This window comes from Mastacembelus armatus, chromosome 22 (genome assembly GCF_900324485.2).
Source record: "Mastacembelus armatus chromosome 22, fMasArm1.2, whole genome shotgun sequence".
NCBI classification, from domain to species: Eukaryota; Metazoa; Chordata; class Actinopteri; order Synbranchiformes; family Mastacembelidae; genus Mastacembelus; species Mastacembelus armatus.
In genome coordinates, this window is record NC_046654.1 from 19,913,715 (window position 1) to 19,932,081 (window position 18,367).

At 39.7% G+C, this 18,367-nt stretch overlaps 1 protein-coding gene across 2 annotated transcripts in view; it reads right to left on the reverse strand.

Annotated features, from left to right (window-relative positions):
• gabrb1 (gamma-aminobutyric acid type A receptor subunit beta1) overlaps window positions 1-13,909 on the reverse strand; it is a 95,658-nt gene extending 81,749 nt beyond the window's left edge. For both annotated transcript variants that reach the window (XM_026300937.1, XM_026300929.1), the window contains exons 1-2: window positions 13,822-13,909; window positions 13,675-13,742 (exon numbers count right to left, since the gene is read on the reverse strand). In XM_026300937.1, coding sequence (XP_026156722.1) covers window positions 13,675-13,742; window positions 13,822-13,894 — 141 coding nt within the window. In that variant the 5' untranslated portion in view covers window positions 13,895-13,909. The remainder of the gene's footprint in view (window positions 1-13,674; window positions 13,743-13,821) is intronic.
• Window positions 13,910-18,367: the final 4,458 nt, after the last annotated feature.

Consider the following 18,367-nt stretch of genomic DNA (forward strand, 5'->3'; position numbering starts at 1 on the left):
TAAAGGGGTCTGAATACTTTCCGTACCCACTGTATTTTGCATCCTGCATTTGGGTCCCTCGCCTCTCCTTCAATCACCACCACACCCCAACATCATAAAAGAATGCTCCAACCAAGGACCCAGCAGACAATGACAGGAGGACACTTGAGGAGTTTTTGTGGATATCCCTCCGCGCCTTTTGGTGCACGCGCTGCGGCGTTCCCCACGCTACATACCCAGGAAGAGGTCAGAACTTTTTATCCATTTCTTCTCTTCCCTGGACACCCTGCTGAAGTCGTGGAGGGACTGGTGTGTCCCCTTTGGTGAGGCTAGGCAGGGGTGCCTAGCCCAGTTCCAGCTCCATCTCTGGCTCTCCCGTCTCTGCCACTGGTTCGTCGGTCACCAACACTGGCTTCCCTGCCACAGTCCCCCGCTAGTCTGCCTGTTTTCCTGGCTAGCATGCCCGCTATCCTGGCACAGTCCATGGCTAGACTGCCGGGGTCCAGCGCCCAGTTCCAGTCCATTGGCGTCCAGGCAAAGACACCCACGCTGAGGTCCAGAGCCCAGTTCCAGTCCATCGCCATCGAATGCAGAAGAGAAGGCCCATTTAAGCTGATCCTGGCAACACCAACAGCTTTAGAAGTTGAAGGTAAGACTGGTTTCACCATAACCACTGCTGTAGAGCAGAAGAGCCAGGCAGGTCTCTTTCTGAGGATATAGAAAGAGAAGTACTCCAGGAGTCGCAAGGGACAGGTAAAGCCACTGTGCAGGGAGAAGAACGACTACAGGAGGGGGATCTGAGGGAAGAGCAATCACAACAGCTCCAGCAAAAGACAGTCAAACCAGGTCAATGTGTGAGAAGATCACAAAGACTGGTCAACAGGGAGTCTGCATGTTCAGGAAGGAAGTTAGGCCTCAGGCAGGATTTAAGTGAAAAAAGTGAGGAGGAAAGAGCTAGTAGTCCATTAGGTATCCCAGCAGAATAGATGCCACCAGACAGCAATGAAGGGAAACATAGATAACATAGGCAACCATAAGCTGTGTGACAGTGATAGTTTACCTAGCATGACTGGACAACACCTCACGACCCAGAAAATGCCATACTAGTGGATGAGATGTCGCTATGATGTTAACAAGAAAGTGAAAGCGTAGAAATGAGATCACAGGTAATAATAATAATAATAATAATAAATTTTATTTCATGGCGCCTTTCAAACTCTCAAGGTCACCTTACAGAGAGAAAAAGGAAGCATACAGCATGAAATACATAGAGTGCATTAAAACAACAATAACAACAATGCATAAACAGAGGGCCAGAATGTAAAGGCAAAAGTGCAGAGCATCCAGGAAGTGGGCGATGTACAGCAAAAGCAAATTGAAACACAAAAACCCAGATGACAGAACAACAAATATGAAACAATATGAGACAATATGAAATAGGCAGAGGGTGGTAGAACATCACGGGCTGCTTTGGGAAGTTAAGAGAGTTAGGTGGAAAACGCTATACGGAACAGATACGTTTTGAGTGATGATTTAAAAGTTGATAAGTCCGGAGACGACCGGATGCGATGAGGGAGAATGTTCCAAAGGCGGGGCGCAGTGTGGCTGAAGGATCTAGCGCCCATGGTGGCCAGGCGCACTGTAGGGAGCGGAGAGTACGAGGCGGAGAATAGATATGAAGTAGATCAGTGATGTATGGTGGGGCAATAGAGTGGAGGGCTTTGTAGGTGAGGAGGAGGATTTTATAGTTTATACGGAAGGACACAGGGAGCCAGTGAAGTTGTTTAAGGACAGGGGTAATATGATGTGAGGATGGAGTTCTGGTGATGATTCGGGCAGCAGAGTTCTGGACAAGTTGTAGTTTATGAAGTGATTTGAGAGGTAGACCAGTGAGGAGTGAGTTACAGTAGTCCAAACGAGAGGTGACAAAGGCATTAACGAGTATGGCCGTGCTATCGATGGTGAGTGAAGAACGGATGCGGTTTATGTTACGGAGATGGGAGTAGGCCGACCGGGTAGTGGTATTGATATGCTGAATGAAGGAGCATATCATGAACATGTTCATAACATGAACATACATTTGTCTTAGAGAGTGGTCCAAGATACGGCACAATTAGAATGCCCCAAATTAAAACCAAATGTGACCTGATCTTAAAAAGAGCAAATGTGGACCTTGAACAATTGCTGAAGCTAAATCAGAAGCGTACAAAACAATGCAAATCCAATTTGTTTTACAAATGGTTATGAATAATATATGAATATTCAGCTGAGACAGTCAGAGTTCATGCATAACATGTTATTACAGAACCAAAAATCCACAGATTAGGCCATTACCTTATTCAGTAGACGACTGAACGTGACGCAAGCAACTAGGCAAGCTGATTGATAGCCGAACAGCAGTATGTATTGTACTTCATGTCTCAGGAGCACATGGTAAAGCGCTATCCAGAATGCCAGGAAGTGGTTATATCTTCAGAGGGAGAAGAAGGGGTAGTGTCGCCAGTAGTAAATATACCACTTAACATAGAATTTCCCCTGTGCATATGATTCATATACAACAGACAAAAAAGACAGAGCTAGACATGCCACTACCTTGTCATGTCGAAGGAAAATATAACAACACCCTATGTACAACCACTGCAATAATAAATTGTCGGGAAGTCGTAAGGCCTCATCTACCATCGGTCAGTACTCAGTAAGGGATGCTAATATAGCATTAACCACATTTAAGATAGAGGACCACATGGAGAAATTGGATGAGAACCCATACATGGACATAACCTAAGGTCAGGATTCATGTCCTGGCTTCCTATTTTGGATGCTTATTGTTGGGTTATTTCCTGTGTTTCTGTTTTTTAGTCCTAGGTGGCTTATGTTCATTTCCCTGATTTGTTTTCATTTGTGTTTGCTCTTGTTCCCTGGTTTCTCCTCCCCTTTGTCACTCCTTTGTTCCTGGATTTCCCCGTTTAAACACCTTGGCTTGAGCTTTGGTGTAAATAAAGTTCTTTTTTTTTGGGTCAAGATTTAAAGTTATTTACTGAATCGTGCTACAAGGACTGCATGGCTTGGAGTCATTGGTATAAACAAGTCAAACAAAATAAGCAATAAATCATGGAAAGAATATAATATAAGAAAACCAAAAAAAAAAAAAAACAATATAATAAAAATCTACATATAGAATAAAAAAACACCAGTATGGTCTCGAATACAGGAAGCATAATAACATAATTCACATGTATTGGAAGATGAACTATAAGAAACAGTACCTAAAAGAGAAATCCACAATACCATCTACATCTAGCTTAGAAAAGGCATCACTCCCTCCACAAACCACAACCCGAACAAAGACAAAATTCAAGGTTCAATGTAACACACATCAGGAAAAGTTGAGATATCTGGAGCATGATAAACTGCTCCTGACCCTGCAAGTAAACACATTACAGGTGGAAGTGAAGAAATACTGATAAGAGAGACATTATGATAGCTCAATTGACAGAGGAATTCTTCTTGACCAGGATTAAACACCAAAGACTCAAGCTCATCGTGCATATGTGCTAGTAATAAGGACCCTCCATGATGTAAAAAGTATCTGGGTTCAAGATTCCTCATTTTGATTTGTTCTTGTTAGGTTAAATTCTTTAACAAACAGACTCAGAGAACAAACTTCAGTTGATCATATCTAAGTTTTACTTGCAAGGAGTAATGGTCATACAGCACCTTGGTACAGCATGAGAGTCACTGGCTGGTAACAGCCAAGTACATTGTTTTAATGGTAAGACACAGAATGAGATCCTGTGAAACAAAAAAACAAGAGGCACTCCCATCTTCAAAATATATAGACTGTAATGCCATCAGGTCATGACAACAGAAAGAGGAGTCACTCTCAAATGTAAGATATATAGTGGTATGATATCAAGAGTCTTTATCAGTAAGTCAAAGTCAGAACAAGCTGTCATGGAAGAAAAAGTTATGTTTGCACAATAGGCTCTATTCAGCAGTGTTTCACCTATTAGAGTGAATAGTGAATAAATTTGGAGGGAAGAAATGTGGAAAATTAAATTCAATATATAATCTGGTAGCATGTATTTAATCAATATGTAACCTTTGTATTACTGTAACTTGTAGGGGAATGGAAAAGTACAGCCTCACCAGATGTACAGTAGGTGGAGAATGTATGCTAAACTGTCTTACTGGATGATTAGAAGAGGAGGTGGGTGGTACAGCCACAGCTGAGGAGCAAGAGAGTCTCGCAGGGGGCAGTGCAGCCTCACAGGTGTGACTGTAAATCCAATGGTTTCAGCAAAAGTATGCAGAAAACAGACATTAAACTGTCATTTTGATTAATAGTTGGGGGAAAACCCTGACCTAGAGAATTTTGAAAATGCAGCATGGGTATGGTTGCTAGATGGACCCCATTATTTATGAATGTTGTATGTGACACCAATAATTCAAACATATTGACATTAGGGCCCCAATATTTATGGCTGGAAAACCCCAAAAGGAGGAGACATGTAACAAATATAAAGTTGAACACAATGAACAATAGTCACTGTCTCTGCACTGTAAAGACTGACGGCTCCATTAGGTTATATGGACTTATATTATCTCTTAAACTCCACTTGGTATAATGAGTTTTGGACACTGAACTTAAGTCTATACAGTGGTGTGAAAAAGTGTTGGCCCCCTTCCTGATTTCTTATTTTTTTGCATGTTTGTCCCACTTTAATGTTTCAGATCATCAAACAAATTTAAATATTAGTCAAAGATAACACAAGTAAACACATCATGCAGTTTTTAAATGAAGGTTTTTATTATTAAGGGAAAACAAAATCCCAAACTACATGGCCCTGTGTGAAAGCGTGTTTGCCCCCTAAACCTAATAACTGGTTGGGCCACCCATAGCAGCAACAACTGCAATCAAGCATTTCAAACAACTTGCAATGAGTCTGTTACAACTCTGTGGAGGAATTCTGGCCCTCTCATCTTTGCAGAATTGTTGTAATTCAGCCACATTGGAGGATTTTCAAGCATGAACCACCTTTTTAAGGTTATGCCACAGCATCTCAATCGGATTCAGGTCAGGACTTTGACTAGGCCACTCCAAAGTCTTCATTTTGTTTTTCTTCAGCCATTCAGAGGTGGACTTGCTGGTGTGTTTTTGGATCATTGTCCTGCTGCAGAACCCAAGTTCGCTTCAGCTTGAGGTCACGAACAGATGGCCGGACATTCTCCTTCAGGATTTTTTGGGAGACAGCAGAATTCATGGTTCCATATATCACCGCGAGTCTTCCAGGTCCTGAAGCATCAAAACAGCCCCAGACCATCACACTACCACCACCATATTTTACTGTTGGCATGATGCAGTGTTAATTTTGTTGACAAAGTATTTTCGTTATAATTTTCGTCAACAAGTTTTCACTGACGAAAACGAGATGTTAAGGAAATAAACATTAAGTCATGACGACGAAAACTCAATAAAAATATACTGACATTTTCGTTGACTAATAAAAACAAGACGAAAATGTGAGTCGGACGTTTTTAGAAAAGATCCAATTAGAATCAATCTTCTTAGATGCACACGCACATTTGAAAAGTAACTGATCCACCTAGTGACGTGGGATGCGCGAGTACACGACATCATCTTGCATAGCTTATGCTGAGTTTCTGTCCGACTTAAACTATAATAAAATGGCAACAGCTGAGAGAAAACAAAGAGAAGATATATGGGTCAGTTTCACGTTTGATGCAATGGCATTACTGCTAAACACAGTTTTTCTCTTAAATATTTTGCTTTAAGAGTTGCTCTTGTGTGCAGCATGGTGGCTGAGTGGTTAGCACTGTTGCCTCACAGCAAAAAGGTCGTGGGTTCGCAACCTGGCCTTTCTGTGTGGAGTTTGCATGTTCTCCCCGTGCTTGCGTGGGTTTACTCCAGGTACTCCGGTTTCCTCCCACAGTCCAAAAACTTGCATGTTGGGTTGATTGGTGAATCTAAATTGCCCGTAGGAGTGAGTGTGAGTGTGTGAGGTTGTTTGTCTCTATGTGGCCCTGTGATGGACTGGTGACCTGTCCAGGGTGTACCCCTGCCTTTTACCCGAGAGAGCTGGGATAGGCTCCAGCAGACCCCTCTATAGAAGATGGATGGAAGGATGGAGTTGCTCTTTTGCTTTAAAGAATTGAAGAATGTCATATGCAGGTTATAAACAATGCATATCTAATTTTTGGTCTTTTATGGAAAGGCCATATTCCATATATATTTAATGAAACTTGTTTTTCATTTAAATTAAATTTTAATTTAGTATATTATAATAGTTTAACTAAATTACACTTAAATTAAACCCAATATATTTAATATATAAAAAAATATATAAAATCTTATGCTATTTAGTTGACTAAAACAAAGCAGATGACTAAAACAAAGCAGATGACTAAAATATGACTAAAACTAAAATTGCATTTTAGTCAAAAGACTATGACTAAAACTAAATTAAAATCTGCTGTCAAAATTAACACTGGTATGGTGGTCTTTTTACTTTTACGCCAGACGTAATGGGACACACACCTTCCAAAAAGTTCAGCTTTTGTCTCGTCAGTCCAAAGAGTATTTTCCCAAAGGTCTTGGGGATCAGCAAAACTGAGACGAGCATTTTATGTTCTTTTTGCTCAGCAAAGGTTTTCATCTTGGAACTCTGCCATGCAGACCATTTTTGCCCAGTCTCTTTCTTATGGTGGAGTCATGAACAGTGACCTTAACTCAGGCAAGTGAGGCCTGCAGTTCTTTGGATGTTGTTGTGGGGTCTTTTGTGACCTCTTGGATGAGTCGTCGCTCTTGGGGTAATTTTGGTCAGCCAGCCACTCCTAGGAAGGTTCTCCACTGTTCCATGTTTTCGCCATTTGTAGATAATGGCTCTCACTGTGGTTCACTGCAGTCTCAAAGCTTTAGAAATGGCTTTATAACCTTTTCCAGATTGATACATCTCAATTACTTTCAATTACTCATTTGTTTTTGAATTTCTTTGCATCTCGGCATGATGTCTAGCTTTTGAGGATCTTTTGGTCTACTTCACTTTGTCCGGCAGGTCCTATTTAAGTGATTTCTTGATTGCGAACAGGTGTGGCTAGAGGAATTGAACTCAGGTGTGATAAACCACAGTTAAGTTATGTTTTAACAGGGGGGCAAACACTTTTTCACATAGGGCCATGTAGTTTTGAATTTTGTTTTCCCTTAATAAAAAGCTGCATGTTGTGTTTACTTGTGTTATATTTGACTAATATTTAAATTTGTCTGATGATCTGAAACAAAGTGTGACAAACATGCAAAAAAATAAGAAATCAGGAAGGAGGCCAAAACTTTTTCACACCACTGTAAGTTCTCATAAGCTTAACTAACAGACCTAAATTTTCCTGACTTTTGTTCACTTTTTCAACATCAATTTAACTCATGTTCTTAAGTCGAGTTTACTCACATATTTAAGGTAGTTTTGCACTTCAATTTCTAAGTTTAACCAGACTTGAAACTTATTACAGTGTGGGGATCAGTTTATTTGCAACTGCTGCTAGTGCATTATAAACCTTTGGCTCAGACTTTGTCTTTGATTTCAAACATTAGAAGAAGAGGAAGAACAGTGTCAGTGAAGTTCAGTTGCACTCAACCATGGCCTGACAATTCTCCAACGACAAAAGTTACATGTTAGATATCATTTATGCAGCACCTACCATTATCTTAAATTTGAGCTTTGTACTTTCAATAATATTGGAGTCCAGTTACTATATGAACAAAAAGACTGGCAAAAGCTCTGTGTTCAGTCATGTCTATAGTTTGTTGTATTATTGAATTAATATTTTAATAATTATAGATTACTACTGTGTTAAATCATTCATCAGGCTTCTACCTTCTTCTGTTAAACACTTCAGTGTAAATATCATTCCATAATGTACACTGCTGCAGTGTTTCAATATAAACAGTGTATATGTGTCATTATCTCCCAGCAAACAGGGGACTCTTATTGTTCCATGAAGTCCAACAGTGGACCTTCTTGTCTGTAATATACATTAACCTTCATTCATCAATCACATGAAATTTTCAAATAATTGTATCATCAATGTGTGTACTAAAATTCATAGTATCACTATCCAGTATACTAATACATGCTGTGTCTTTATTCACTTTGGAATGTTTGAACATGGTATATTTAATTATCATGTCATTTGTTAGTTTCTTGCATTTTTAAAAGACAATAGAAATAACATTATCAGGCTGTGATCACTTCATATGACCATTTCTATAATTGAGCCATTGTGGAGTGTGAATTTTGTGCTAGCATCCAGTGACATTTACACACTGAATGATATTAAGATATTGTAATCTAATTAATTATTGATTTTATTACTAATGTGCCAAGCATCAAAAAGTCTAAGAACACCTAATCACAATTGCTCTAGCTTGACTTTCTGGTAATATATTGGCTGGGTTGTAAAAGTACAATTGTTGAAATAAGAATCGCCAGTACTGTCACGTTTCTGGGTTTTATTAGTATTTGGACCAAAGATACGCCCACTCTGGTACTCAGGTGTAAACAAGGACTTTATTTTAAACAAGAAACCAAAATAAAACAAGGAGCAAGAATACAGGGCTTGGCGGGGAAAAGGTCAAAGCGGGAAACACAAGGACATGGAAATTCTAAGCTAAAGGACAAGGCGACATGAAACAAAAAGAGACAAGACATGAGGGTCTGGGTCACACACACATTCGGGGACTCACCAGACTACAAGGGAACATGAACATGGGAACAAGGGGACAAAGCATGAAAGCCTGGGTCACACACACGGGACTCACCAGACTACACTCCTGTAGAACAAACAAGAGCAGGGGAAGAAGGCATGAGGGTCTGGGTCACACACACTCGGGAAGACTCACCAGACCACAGGGGAACACGAGAACAAGACAGGAAAGTCAGGGCAGGTTAACATAGAGACAAGGAGACATGAGAACAGAGGCTGACACAACTAAGGATCTGGGAAAGCATGACACAACACATGACAAGGGATCCAGAAGGGTAACTTAAACTCTCTGGGAAAACTAAGAAACAGAAACACAAGACAAGGCAAGGGGTCCAAACAGAAATATAAAAATCTTCCAGGCCCAATAATCCTCAAACAGAAAACACAAAAGAAAAAGCTACTTAGCTTAGCCTGGGAAGCTACGGCAGTCCATAATCAAAAAATCCAAAAGAGGATATCCAAGGGTGAAAGGGAAAAGCAAAGCAGGCTTGGAACATGGCAAAACAAAACTCTTTCAGTTAGGCATGGCACTTAGTCAGATAACCTGGCAAAGTATGTGGCTGAGAAAGGGGTATATAAACTGAGTGGGTAAAACAAGACACAGGTGAAACAAATCAAATAATCAGGTCAAAGTAAAAGGGGACAAAACAAAAAAACTAGATCTGGCATGATCCGCCAAAATAAAAACATAAAACAGGAAGTCCAGATGCATATCATGTCAAGTACTGAAAACTGCTGCAGTGTTTCATAGTATATTTTATTTTTTATATTTAGTGCCAGCTACCACTGCCTTCTGTTGGACCTGAAAGTCCAGAATTAAGGTGTGAAATCCATGACAAACTTTTGAAAAATGCAGTATTTATAGTATGAGCAGCATATCTGGATTTCACCAAAACTTTAAGCAATAAAATGTAATGCTGTTTGAAGATTTGCTCAGGTCTAAGCCTTGTTTGATGGTGATGGTGATGTTACTGAATCATTCATCAGGCTACTGCCTTCTTCTGACGTTGAATGATCGAGTGTGATTATTGTTCCATAATATCTAAAATGGGACATGTTATGTCTCAGCAAACAGGGGATTCTTTCAGTGCAGTCCAACAATGGTCCTTCTTGTCATAAAACTTCATCCATCATTTACGCAAAATGTTCCACAATTAATTTTATCAATGCGTGCAGAAAACATGTCCCTTTTAGTGGCTATTTACTTTCATTGACTTTGGAAGTTGTAAACATGGTTTGTTCAAACCATGACCAAGTTTTGTTGATGGTTGGATTCTGTCATATTCTTGAAATATTTAAAACACAATTAAAATATTACTGACAATCATAAATATAATCATTTTGTTATTATCCTTCATCCTTATCCTTCATTTTCTGTAATTGATCTATTGTGTGCTACCTTGGTGGGAACTTACACAGATGGACAAAATTGTTGGTAACTTTCCATTAAAGAAAGAAAAACCCACAATGGTCACTGAAATAACTGGAAACTGAGAAAAGTAATAATCAAAAATTTACTAATAATTAAATGAGAAACTAAAGTGTGTTCTGTAATTAGCATTTCAGGTGTGTTCAAACTTGTAATCAGTCAGTTTGTCTATTCAAAGGCTGAAAAGTAGTCACTGTGCTGTTTGGTATCATGGTGTGTACCACATGGACCACAGAAAGCTAAGGAGAGAGTTGTCTTAGGAAATTAGAAAGAAAATTATCGACAAACATGTTAAAGGTAAAGGCTATAAGACCATCTCCAAGCAGCCTGATCTGGGTGACCCGTGCAGATTCCATGAAATGGACATGACATGATTGTGGCAGGAAAAGGAACAGAGAAAAGACTATCCTGCCTCCAGTGGTATCTCATATAGCACGATGTAGCAGTACAGCTCACTGATGCTGACGTCTGTCCATTTATATTTACAGTCCTTTTCATGTGCCCTGGCAGCCTGAGAATTGGTGTTTCGATACAGAGGTGACACAGCTGTTTCAGAAAAAAAAAATTCTAAAGAGACTCATGGGAGTGTGTGCATAACAGGGTCTTAGCTCTGGTCCAGGTTCCTGTGTGGGCAGGAATCTCAGAGCCTGTGGAGCCATGTCAACATGAGTCTCTGTTTTCCATGACCGAGTGGGCTTCATATTTGCTTTGGCTCTCTTTGCCACAGGTTCTTTTGTACTGTTTTTTTCCACATCTGAAAAAAAAAAAAAAAAACGACATTATTAACATTATTGTGATGTTCACTGATACTAGTACCAATTTACAGAACAAAAGAACACAATTACCATATAGCATACATTTTACCATACAGTAAATACATCAAATTAACATCTGTAACATCTGTTGTGAAAAATTAAGCAATACCTGCGTCCACTTCCTGTGCAAGATGCAGGTGAAGGTGAGAATGGTACATCCATTGTCCTAGAAGAATGTTGTAAACAACTGTTAGTATTTATTTTTCACAGTACCTTAGTATATTCATATTTGATGAGAAAACAGAATGCCAATAACAAAGAAACTATATTTTAACACTATCAACTACAAATAATATTACATCATATAGGTAATATTATATAATGTATGAATCTGAAGCTCATGAAAACATTGATATATTTATATATCTAGCCGAGCAACATTTTAAATCATGAAGGTAATAATAAAAGGCTTACTCATCAGCAATTATATCCTGGTACATCCAGTATATCCACTGGGTCCAGTCACTCTTCAAAATGTAAACAAAATGTCCAGAACCATCCAAAGTGCTTCTTCACTTGTAGCGTGCATTCATTCAAATGCGTAAAAAGTGAGTAAATTTTATGATGAAGCTTGACATTTTATGTCATTTCTCATGGGCGTGCACATAATTACCTGGCTCACCTCAGATTATTTCCATATGCTCAGTGCAGGATCACATTAGCTATAATGAGGTGAGACAGGAGAAACCGTACCACTCCTTACTTCCATACGGATTACATAAAAAGGGATTATTTTGACTTTGTTTAATTTAAAAGAAGACATTTCAAGCTTTCTATACATAGATTTCTCGTCTTTGAGGCAAGTATTCGCTGAGATTCTGGTTGTTTTATTTACTTGTCTGTGAAGAGAGGAGACAGAGACAGAGACGGCAGGGAGCACACCCTGTCTGTTTTCTTTATTTTACAAATGCACAGCATTTTTTTGTTATTATGAGTGTATACAACTAAAAGTAGACCCTTTACAGATTCAAATGATATATTGCTCTTATCTGTATTATCAAAACTGACAGAGTAATTTAAATTCTTTTCGGTCTTATCAGGAGAAGATGCCATAAAATGCTCTGGCATGTTTGTCGACCCCATACAGTTAAGTGGTCACAAGAGGAAAATTGATGACAAATTGAAGAGACAAATAATACGAATGGTAACCAAAGAGCCCAGAACAATTTCCAAAGAGATTAGAGGTGAACTCCAAGGTCAAGGTACATCAGTGTCAGATTGCATCATCTGTCACTGTTTGAGCCAAAGTGGACTTAATGGAAGACAACTGAGGAGGACTCCACTGTTGAAAGCAAATCATAAAAAAGCGAGACTGGAATTTGCCAAAATGCATATTGACAAGCCACAAAGCTTCTGGGAGAATGTCCTTTGGACAGATGAGACAAAACTGGCAAGTTTTTTGGCAAGTCACATAAGCTCTATGTTCACAGACCCAAAAATGAAGCATACAAAGAAAAGATCACTGTACCTACTGTGAAACATGGAGGAGGCTTGTTTATGTTCTGGGGTTGCTTTGTTGCATCTTGAATCTGTGCAGGGTACAATGAAATCTCAAGACTACCAAGCTATTCTGGAGCAAAATGTGCTGCCCAGTGTCAGAAAGCTTGGTCTCAGTCACAGGGCAAGGCTCCTCCCACAGGGCAATGACCCAAAACACACAGCTAAAAACATCCAAGAATGGCTAAGAACAAAACATTGGACTATTCTGAATGGCCTTCTATGAACCCTGATCTAAATCCTATTGAACATCTGTGAAAGAGCTGAAACATGCAGTCTGGAGAAGGCACCCTTCAAACCTGAGACAGCTGGCGCAGTTTGCTCACAAGTAGTGCGCCAAAATACCTGTCAACATGTACAGAAGTCACCTCAGGATGAATGAATAAGTATATGAATGTGTGCATTTCCATGGTAAATAGAAAAAAACCCATATTTATAGCGGCGTTTTATTGCTTTATTTTATTTCCTTTTTTCCCAACTTTTATGCCTATAATAGAGCTGCTGTCTGTGCAGTAATTCTAATGTAATACAACATATTAAAATAGTGAGTGTCTCCATTGCAATTATGCCTTTGGATTTTGTTATTATTGAAATTAAATCCAAACTGTTTAATGAGCAAGACTTTTCAGTAGCCCCTCCACAGTCACAGAGCCTCCCTGAGGCAGTAGACATGGGGAAGGGTGTTATAAATGACTTGGGTGAATGGTCATTAGAATCCCATCTCTCACCAGCTGGGGCACAAGTGTTTACAATTACACACTTGCAGGTCCCCTGTTGACAAAAGTAAAATATTTCCCCACAGCACTTTAGACGTGATTTTAGCATGATTTAAGGTATGTCGAAGAGGGGACCCAAAAACTGTCCCCTGTTGGAACCAGTGTTCCCACTTCACGGGTGTGTAACGGTGTAACGCAACCACTGTCCACTCTTAGATAGGAACGCACGCACACACACACATACACACTTCATTCTGTCTCTTCATTCTTCATTCTGGGGGGGGGGGGGGCGTTTACATCGGAGCTTGTCGCTGCTTCATGTTAAGAGAAGAACTGAAATGACACCAGAATTTAATCTCTGTCTGTTGGATAGTGCGTTGAAAAAGACAAGAAACTCGCCCGAGGTGGCAGTCTCTCTCATACTGCAGCACTCCTAGTGAGAATGTGAAAGGTAACTCACCATGTTCACTTCAGACACCATGTCAATACTGGCAATGTCTATGCTCATCCCAACATCCACAGGGGCGCCTATGGGAGAACAGCGCAGTGTTAGAGCCCCACTGGGCATCAGACGTCAGTTGCATCAGCGGACACTGCTGATTTTTACCTCCAAAATCAGGCCGCAGACGGATGTCATAGCCCTTCAAAAGCTTGTCCACTGTGACTTTCACATATGACATATTGCTCGGCTCATTGGCGCTGAGGACAAAAAACTCATTTCAGGTCAGAAAATAATTACATTTTATTTGAAATAAGACATGCCGAATGCTCATTTTCAGATCTTACCTTTGCGACCCACCGACTGCAGTCACCAGCAGAGACAAGGAGAACCACCAGCACCCACGGTTTAGAGTAGTCCACATTACTCCTAAGTCTGATTCTGCCAAGGACTTTTATAAGATTTCAGAGATACAATTTAGGCTGAAAAATTATTCCAAGAGCAACGCACACGCGTCGACTAACATCGAAGTGTCAGATAAAAATGAATTTGGATGAAATGTGTCCACAAAATGAAACGCTTATGACCTACATGTGACGGCTTTAACTGATGAGCGGAGGTTCGCACATCAAGCGGCACATTCAGTCTCTCACCCTAGATGTCAATGCATCCCCCACCTCTACTCTTCTCCCATCTTAATCTGACATACTAACATACAGCAGGAAAAAAAAGCAGGTCGGAGCAGACCTGTTTTACGCTTGTCTCTTCCCTGCCGATCAATTTGACGATGTTTAACAGTGAACAATGATCGCACCTCCCCGGGAATAGAGCCAGAGAGTAAAACAGACGAAGTCAGCGCGCGAGAACGAGAGACAGAGCGTCCTGCAACATAAGAGACGAACTGCGACAGGAGCTGCGCATTTTCTGGGCTTCGCCAGACAGAGCATCGCGTCAAATTGCGGCTGCTCACCAACTTAATTGTTTAACATCGAACTAACTGATGAGAAAAGAGATACGATACATTAACTGAAATGGCTTCTGCTCACATTATAATAGATGGCTGTATAAACACTGCAGGGACCCACTGACATAGTAACCATAGGTGTGGGGCAAAATGTCTGTTTACACACATTTGCCCTCTATGTGTGCTGTGTTGTGCTCTGTGTGTGTGTGTGTAGTCTGTGACTTTAAAGTTCGTCAAGCAGACTATGCAGTAGCCACATGGCCTTTTCATTCTGCTCAGACACCCATAAAACTATTGTTTCTCCTATGCTGGATTAACAGATGAGGTACCACACCAGTGAATCAGTGGTTAATGATTAGTTTATAAGTATTTGTTAAATGAAATGAAAACTACTACCCCCATTACTTCTGTTCATTGATTACAGTCACATTCTTGTTCTGTATTAACTCATCATTTACTACATAGTCTATGATTGAGTTATTGGTGAACCACTCATTAATGGATCATTAACTGTTATTTTGTTCCTCATTCATTCCTCAATAACTACTCATGTTTTCGTATACAACACTGTAGTGTTAATGTTGTACCTCTACATCGGTTTGTATGATGGGATAAGAAAAGCCATGATGTTATTGGTGTTTTATGTAACATGTGGCACTGTCATTGCTTTGCAATGGTGCTTTTCTTTCTGAGCAGCAGTAGCCTTATTAGTTACTGGATGTTAGAAGCCATGTAGTGCTGAGAAGAAGCAACTTTGATGGCAGCAGACCTGTGTGTTTTTATTTCACCATCAGAGGGTGTATATTACTGCTGCTGTCTCAGACAATCAAAGTAAAGTCTTACTCATCACCATGATGCTGGGAAGAGATTAGTATGAAAATATCCAGGCTATTAAAATAGAATTATATTATGATATTAAAGTTTCATTTCCAATATCTAGTAGTGTTTGGTTAAGATAAGGCAAGGAAGCTTTATTTGAATTTTATCTAAAAAGCAATAAAAATAACCAGAATATGCAATGCATTTAAAACATGTCCATAATACTAGCACTGGATTTATTTTATACTGTATGAATTATTTACAATTGCACTGTTTTGTAATTATTGCATTGTGCAAATATTGCAGGTGTTTGCTGTATCCTGTTGTGCAGACAAGTGTGATGGCATGGGGAAAGAAAGTGTACTTGTGTCTGGTGATTTTGGGATACCATTTTCTGTAAGTGCTGTCCAGAAGGTAAAAGTTAAAACAGTTTGTGGGGCCTGCAGAAATCCTCTCTGCCCTCCTCTTGATCTGTGAGGAGTACAGATCTTCATAAATGGTCTTATAGTTAAACAAAGTGCTTACAGCATTTTCTATTCACCAATTCCCATATACAATTTTATTTTAATTCAATTTTATTTGTATGGTGTCAAATCAGAATAAAATTATCTCATGGCCATTACATAGAAACCAAACATATCCCTTATGAGCAAGTACTTAGCAACTCAGGGGAGGAAAAACAAAAGAAACCTCCAGCAGAGCCGGGCAGTCATCTGCCTTGACCAGCTGGGGTGAGTGGATAGAGGAGAGAGAAAAGAACAGCAACAATACAAAACAGTAAACAATAAATAACAAAAAACTGCAGTAACCAGTAACTGGTTGGAGCCCCCCGGCAGTCTAGGCCTGTAGCAGCATAACTAAGGGATGGTTCAGGATCACCTGAGCCAGCCCTAACTATAAGCTTAACTTTAAAAGTAGAGAGCATGTCTGCTTCATGAACCCAGACTGGGAGCTGGTTCTCCAGGAAAGGCGTAGCTAAAGGTGCATCTCAATAAATTAGAATATCATCAAACAATTGATTTATTTCAGTAATTCAATTCAAAAAGTGAAACTCATATCTTATATAGTTTCATTACACACAGACTAATATATTTCAAGTGTTTGTTTATTACTTAAGACCAAAAAAAAATTTTTTTTAATACAGAAATGTTGGACTACTAAAAGGTATGAACATGTACAGCATTCAATACTTGGTTGGGGTTCCTTTTGCATGAATGACTGCAGCAATGTGGCGTGGCATGGAAGCGATCAGACTGTGGCACTGCTGAGCTGTTATGGAAGCCCAGGTTGCTCTGATAGTGTGATGGGTAGAATGACAACTATGTGTTTACAGGCAAGATATGTAATTCTGAGAAAGTTAATTAATGTTCCTTTTACAGTTATTGTATTATTCCATTATCAGTGTGTGTAATTTTGTTTCCTGCCAAATGGGTACAGGCACTAGTTGCAGTGAAGATTATCCCAAGAACAATGTTAGGAGGGTAATGTAAATATATGACACATTATCTGCTATGTAGAATGATTGTGCATGGATGAGGGTATGTCAGATCTCCTCAATGCTGAGAACATAATAGACAGAATCTAAACTGCTGATAAACCAAATCAGAGTGCAGTTTTAAATGAAAGTAATGAACAGTATGATATCCAGAAGAAGCTAGAGGCAGTGAGGGTATCAGGACAGAATGTAATGCAAGATCTGATAAACAAAAACATGACCCCTACTGCATGCTCAAGCACCCCCCTAGAGAATATGGCCACAGCAACAACTAGTAGCTCTATGTGGTGATGAGATTTCAAAATAGCAGGCCAGATAAGTGAGCCAGGACAAAGGAGACTAACCTTCTCTAGCCTGACTAGAAAGATTGAAAGTGGACTTAGTAAAGGCTATCCAGACATGGAAATTGTTGATGCTGTAATTTGTGCCATCACACCAGGCTTGCAGCTACCTAGTACGGAAAGAAACCCTAACGCTACCTGCTCTCCGTAGAATTCCCAGATCTCACTACCAGGAGAGAGGTGATACGGAATTGTACAAGCAACTTACCTCTGAGGTCCAGAGCAGCAGAGAAACACCTCAAAATTTGCTGTTGAGGGCCATGGACTTGCAATAGAAAAGTGAGGCTTGTAAAGGACCAGGTGGGACAGAAATGCTGTATATTGGGTGGCTTGAAGTGTCCCTTCAGCTTACTGCTAGTGATGACAAATTGCTAACCCCTGTGTTAGTATTAAAAGGTGAACAACAACAGTATTCTATTATTGGCTTTAATGTTACTGAACACTGTTACATCCCTGCCTGGACAGAACATAACATAATGTAAATGGGAAGGAGGAAGCAAAAACAGCTCACGTAATGCTCAATGGTTCGGTGTTTACTTTACTTTAACAAGTGAAAAGAACAACGATAAAGGTGCTAGTGATTATTTACAAATGAAAACCACCAACAAAGCTAGCGCGACAATACGTGAGACAAACAAATGGGAACAAAAACAAACTAACACTCAACAGTTAACCCTCTGGGGTCTGAGGGCGTTTTGGGGGCCTGGACAATTTTTGACATGTCCTGACATTTGGGCTTTTTTCAGTGTCTTTTAAACATATTAATGTCTAAAGTCTGATCTAAAGTCGGCTTTCTTTATTTAAAAAAAGCGCAACGTTTTGTTGTTATTATGATGGTATAGCCTACCACTAAAACTAGACCCTTTACAGATTTGAATGATATACTTCTTTTATCTGTACGATCAGAATTGACGGTGTAATTTAAGTTTGTTTCGGCGTTATCAGAAAAAGATGCGTCAAAACATTTTCTATACCTGCCAGTACACAAGTGTGCAATCAAGAAAATATCTACATTGGGCAGATCCCCAAATTTGCCAGTGGCATTTGTTGACAACAAGGCGTATACAGGAAGCTACAACCACAACCCCTTTAATT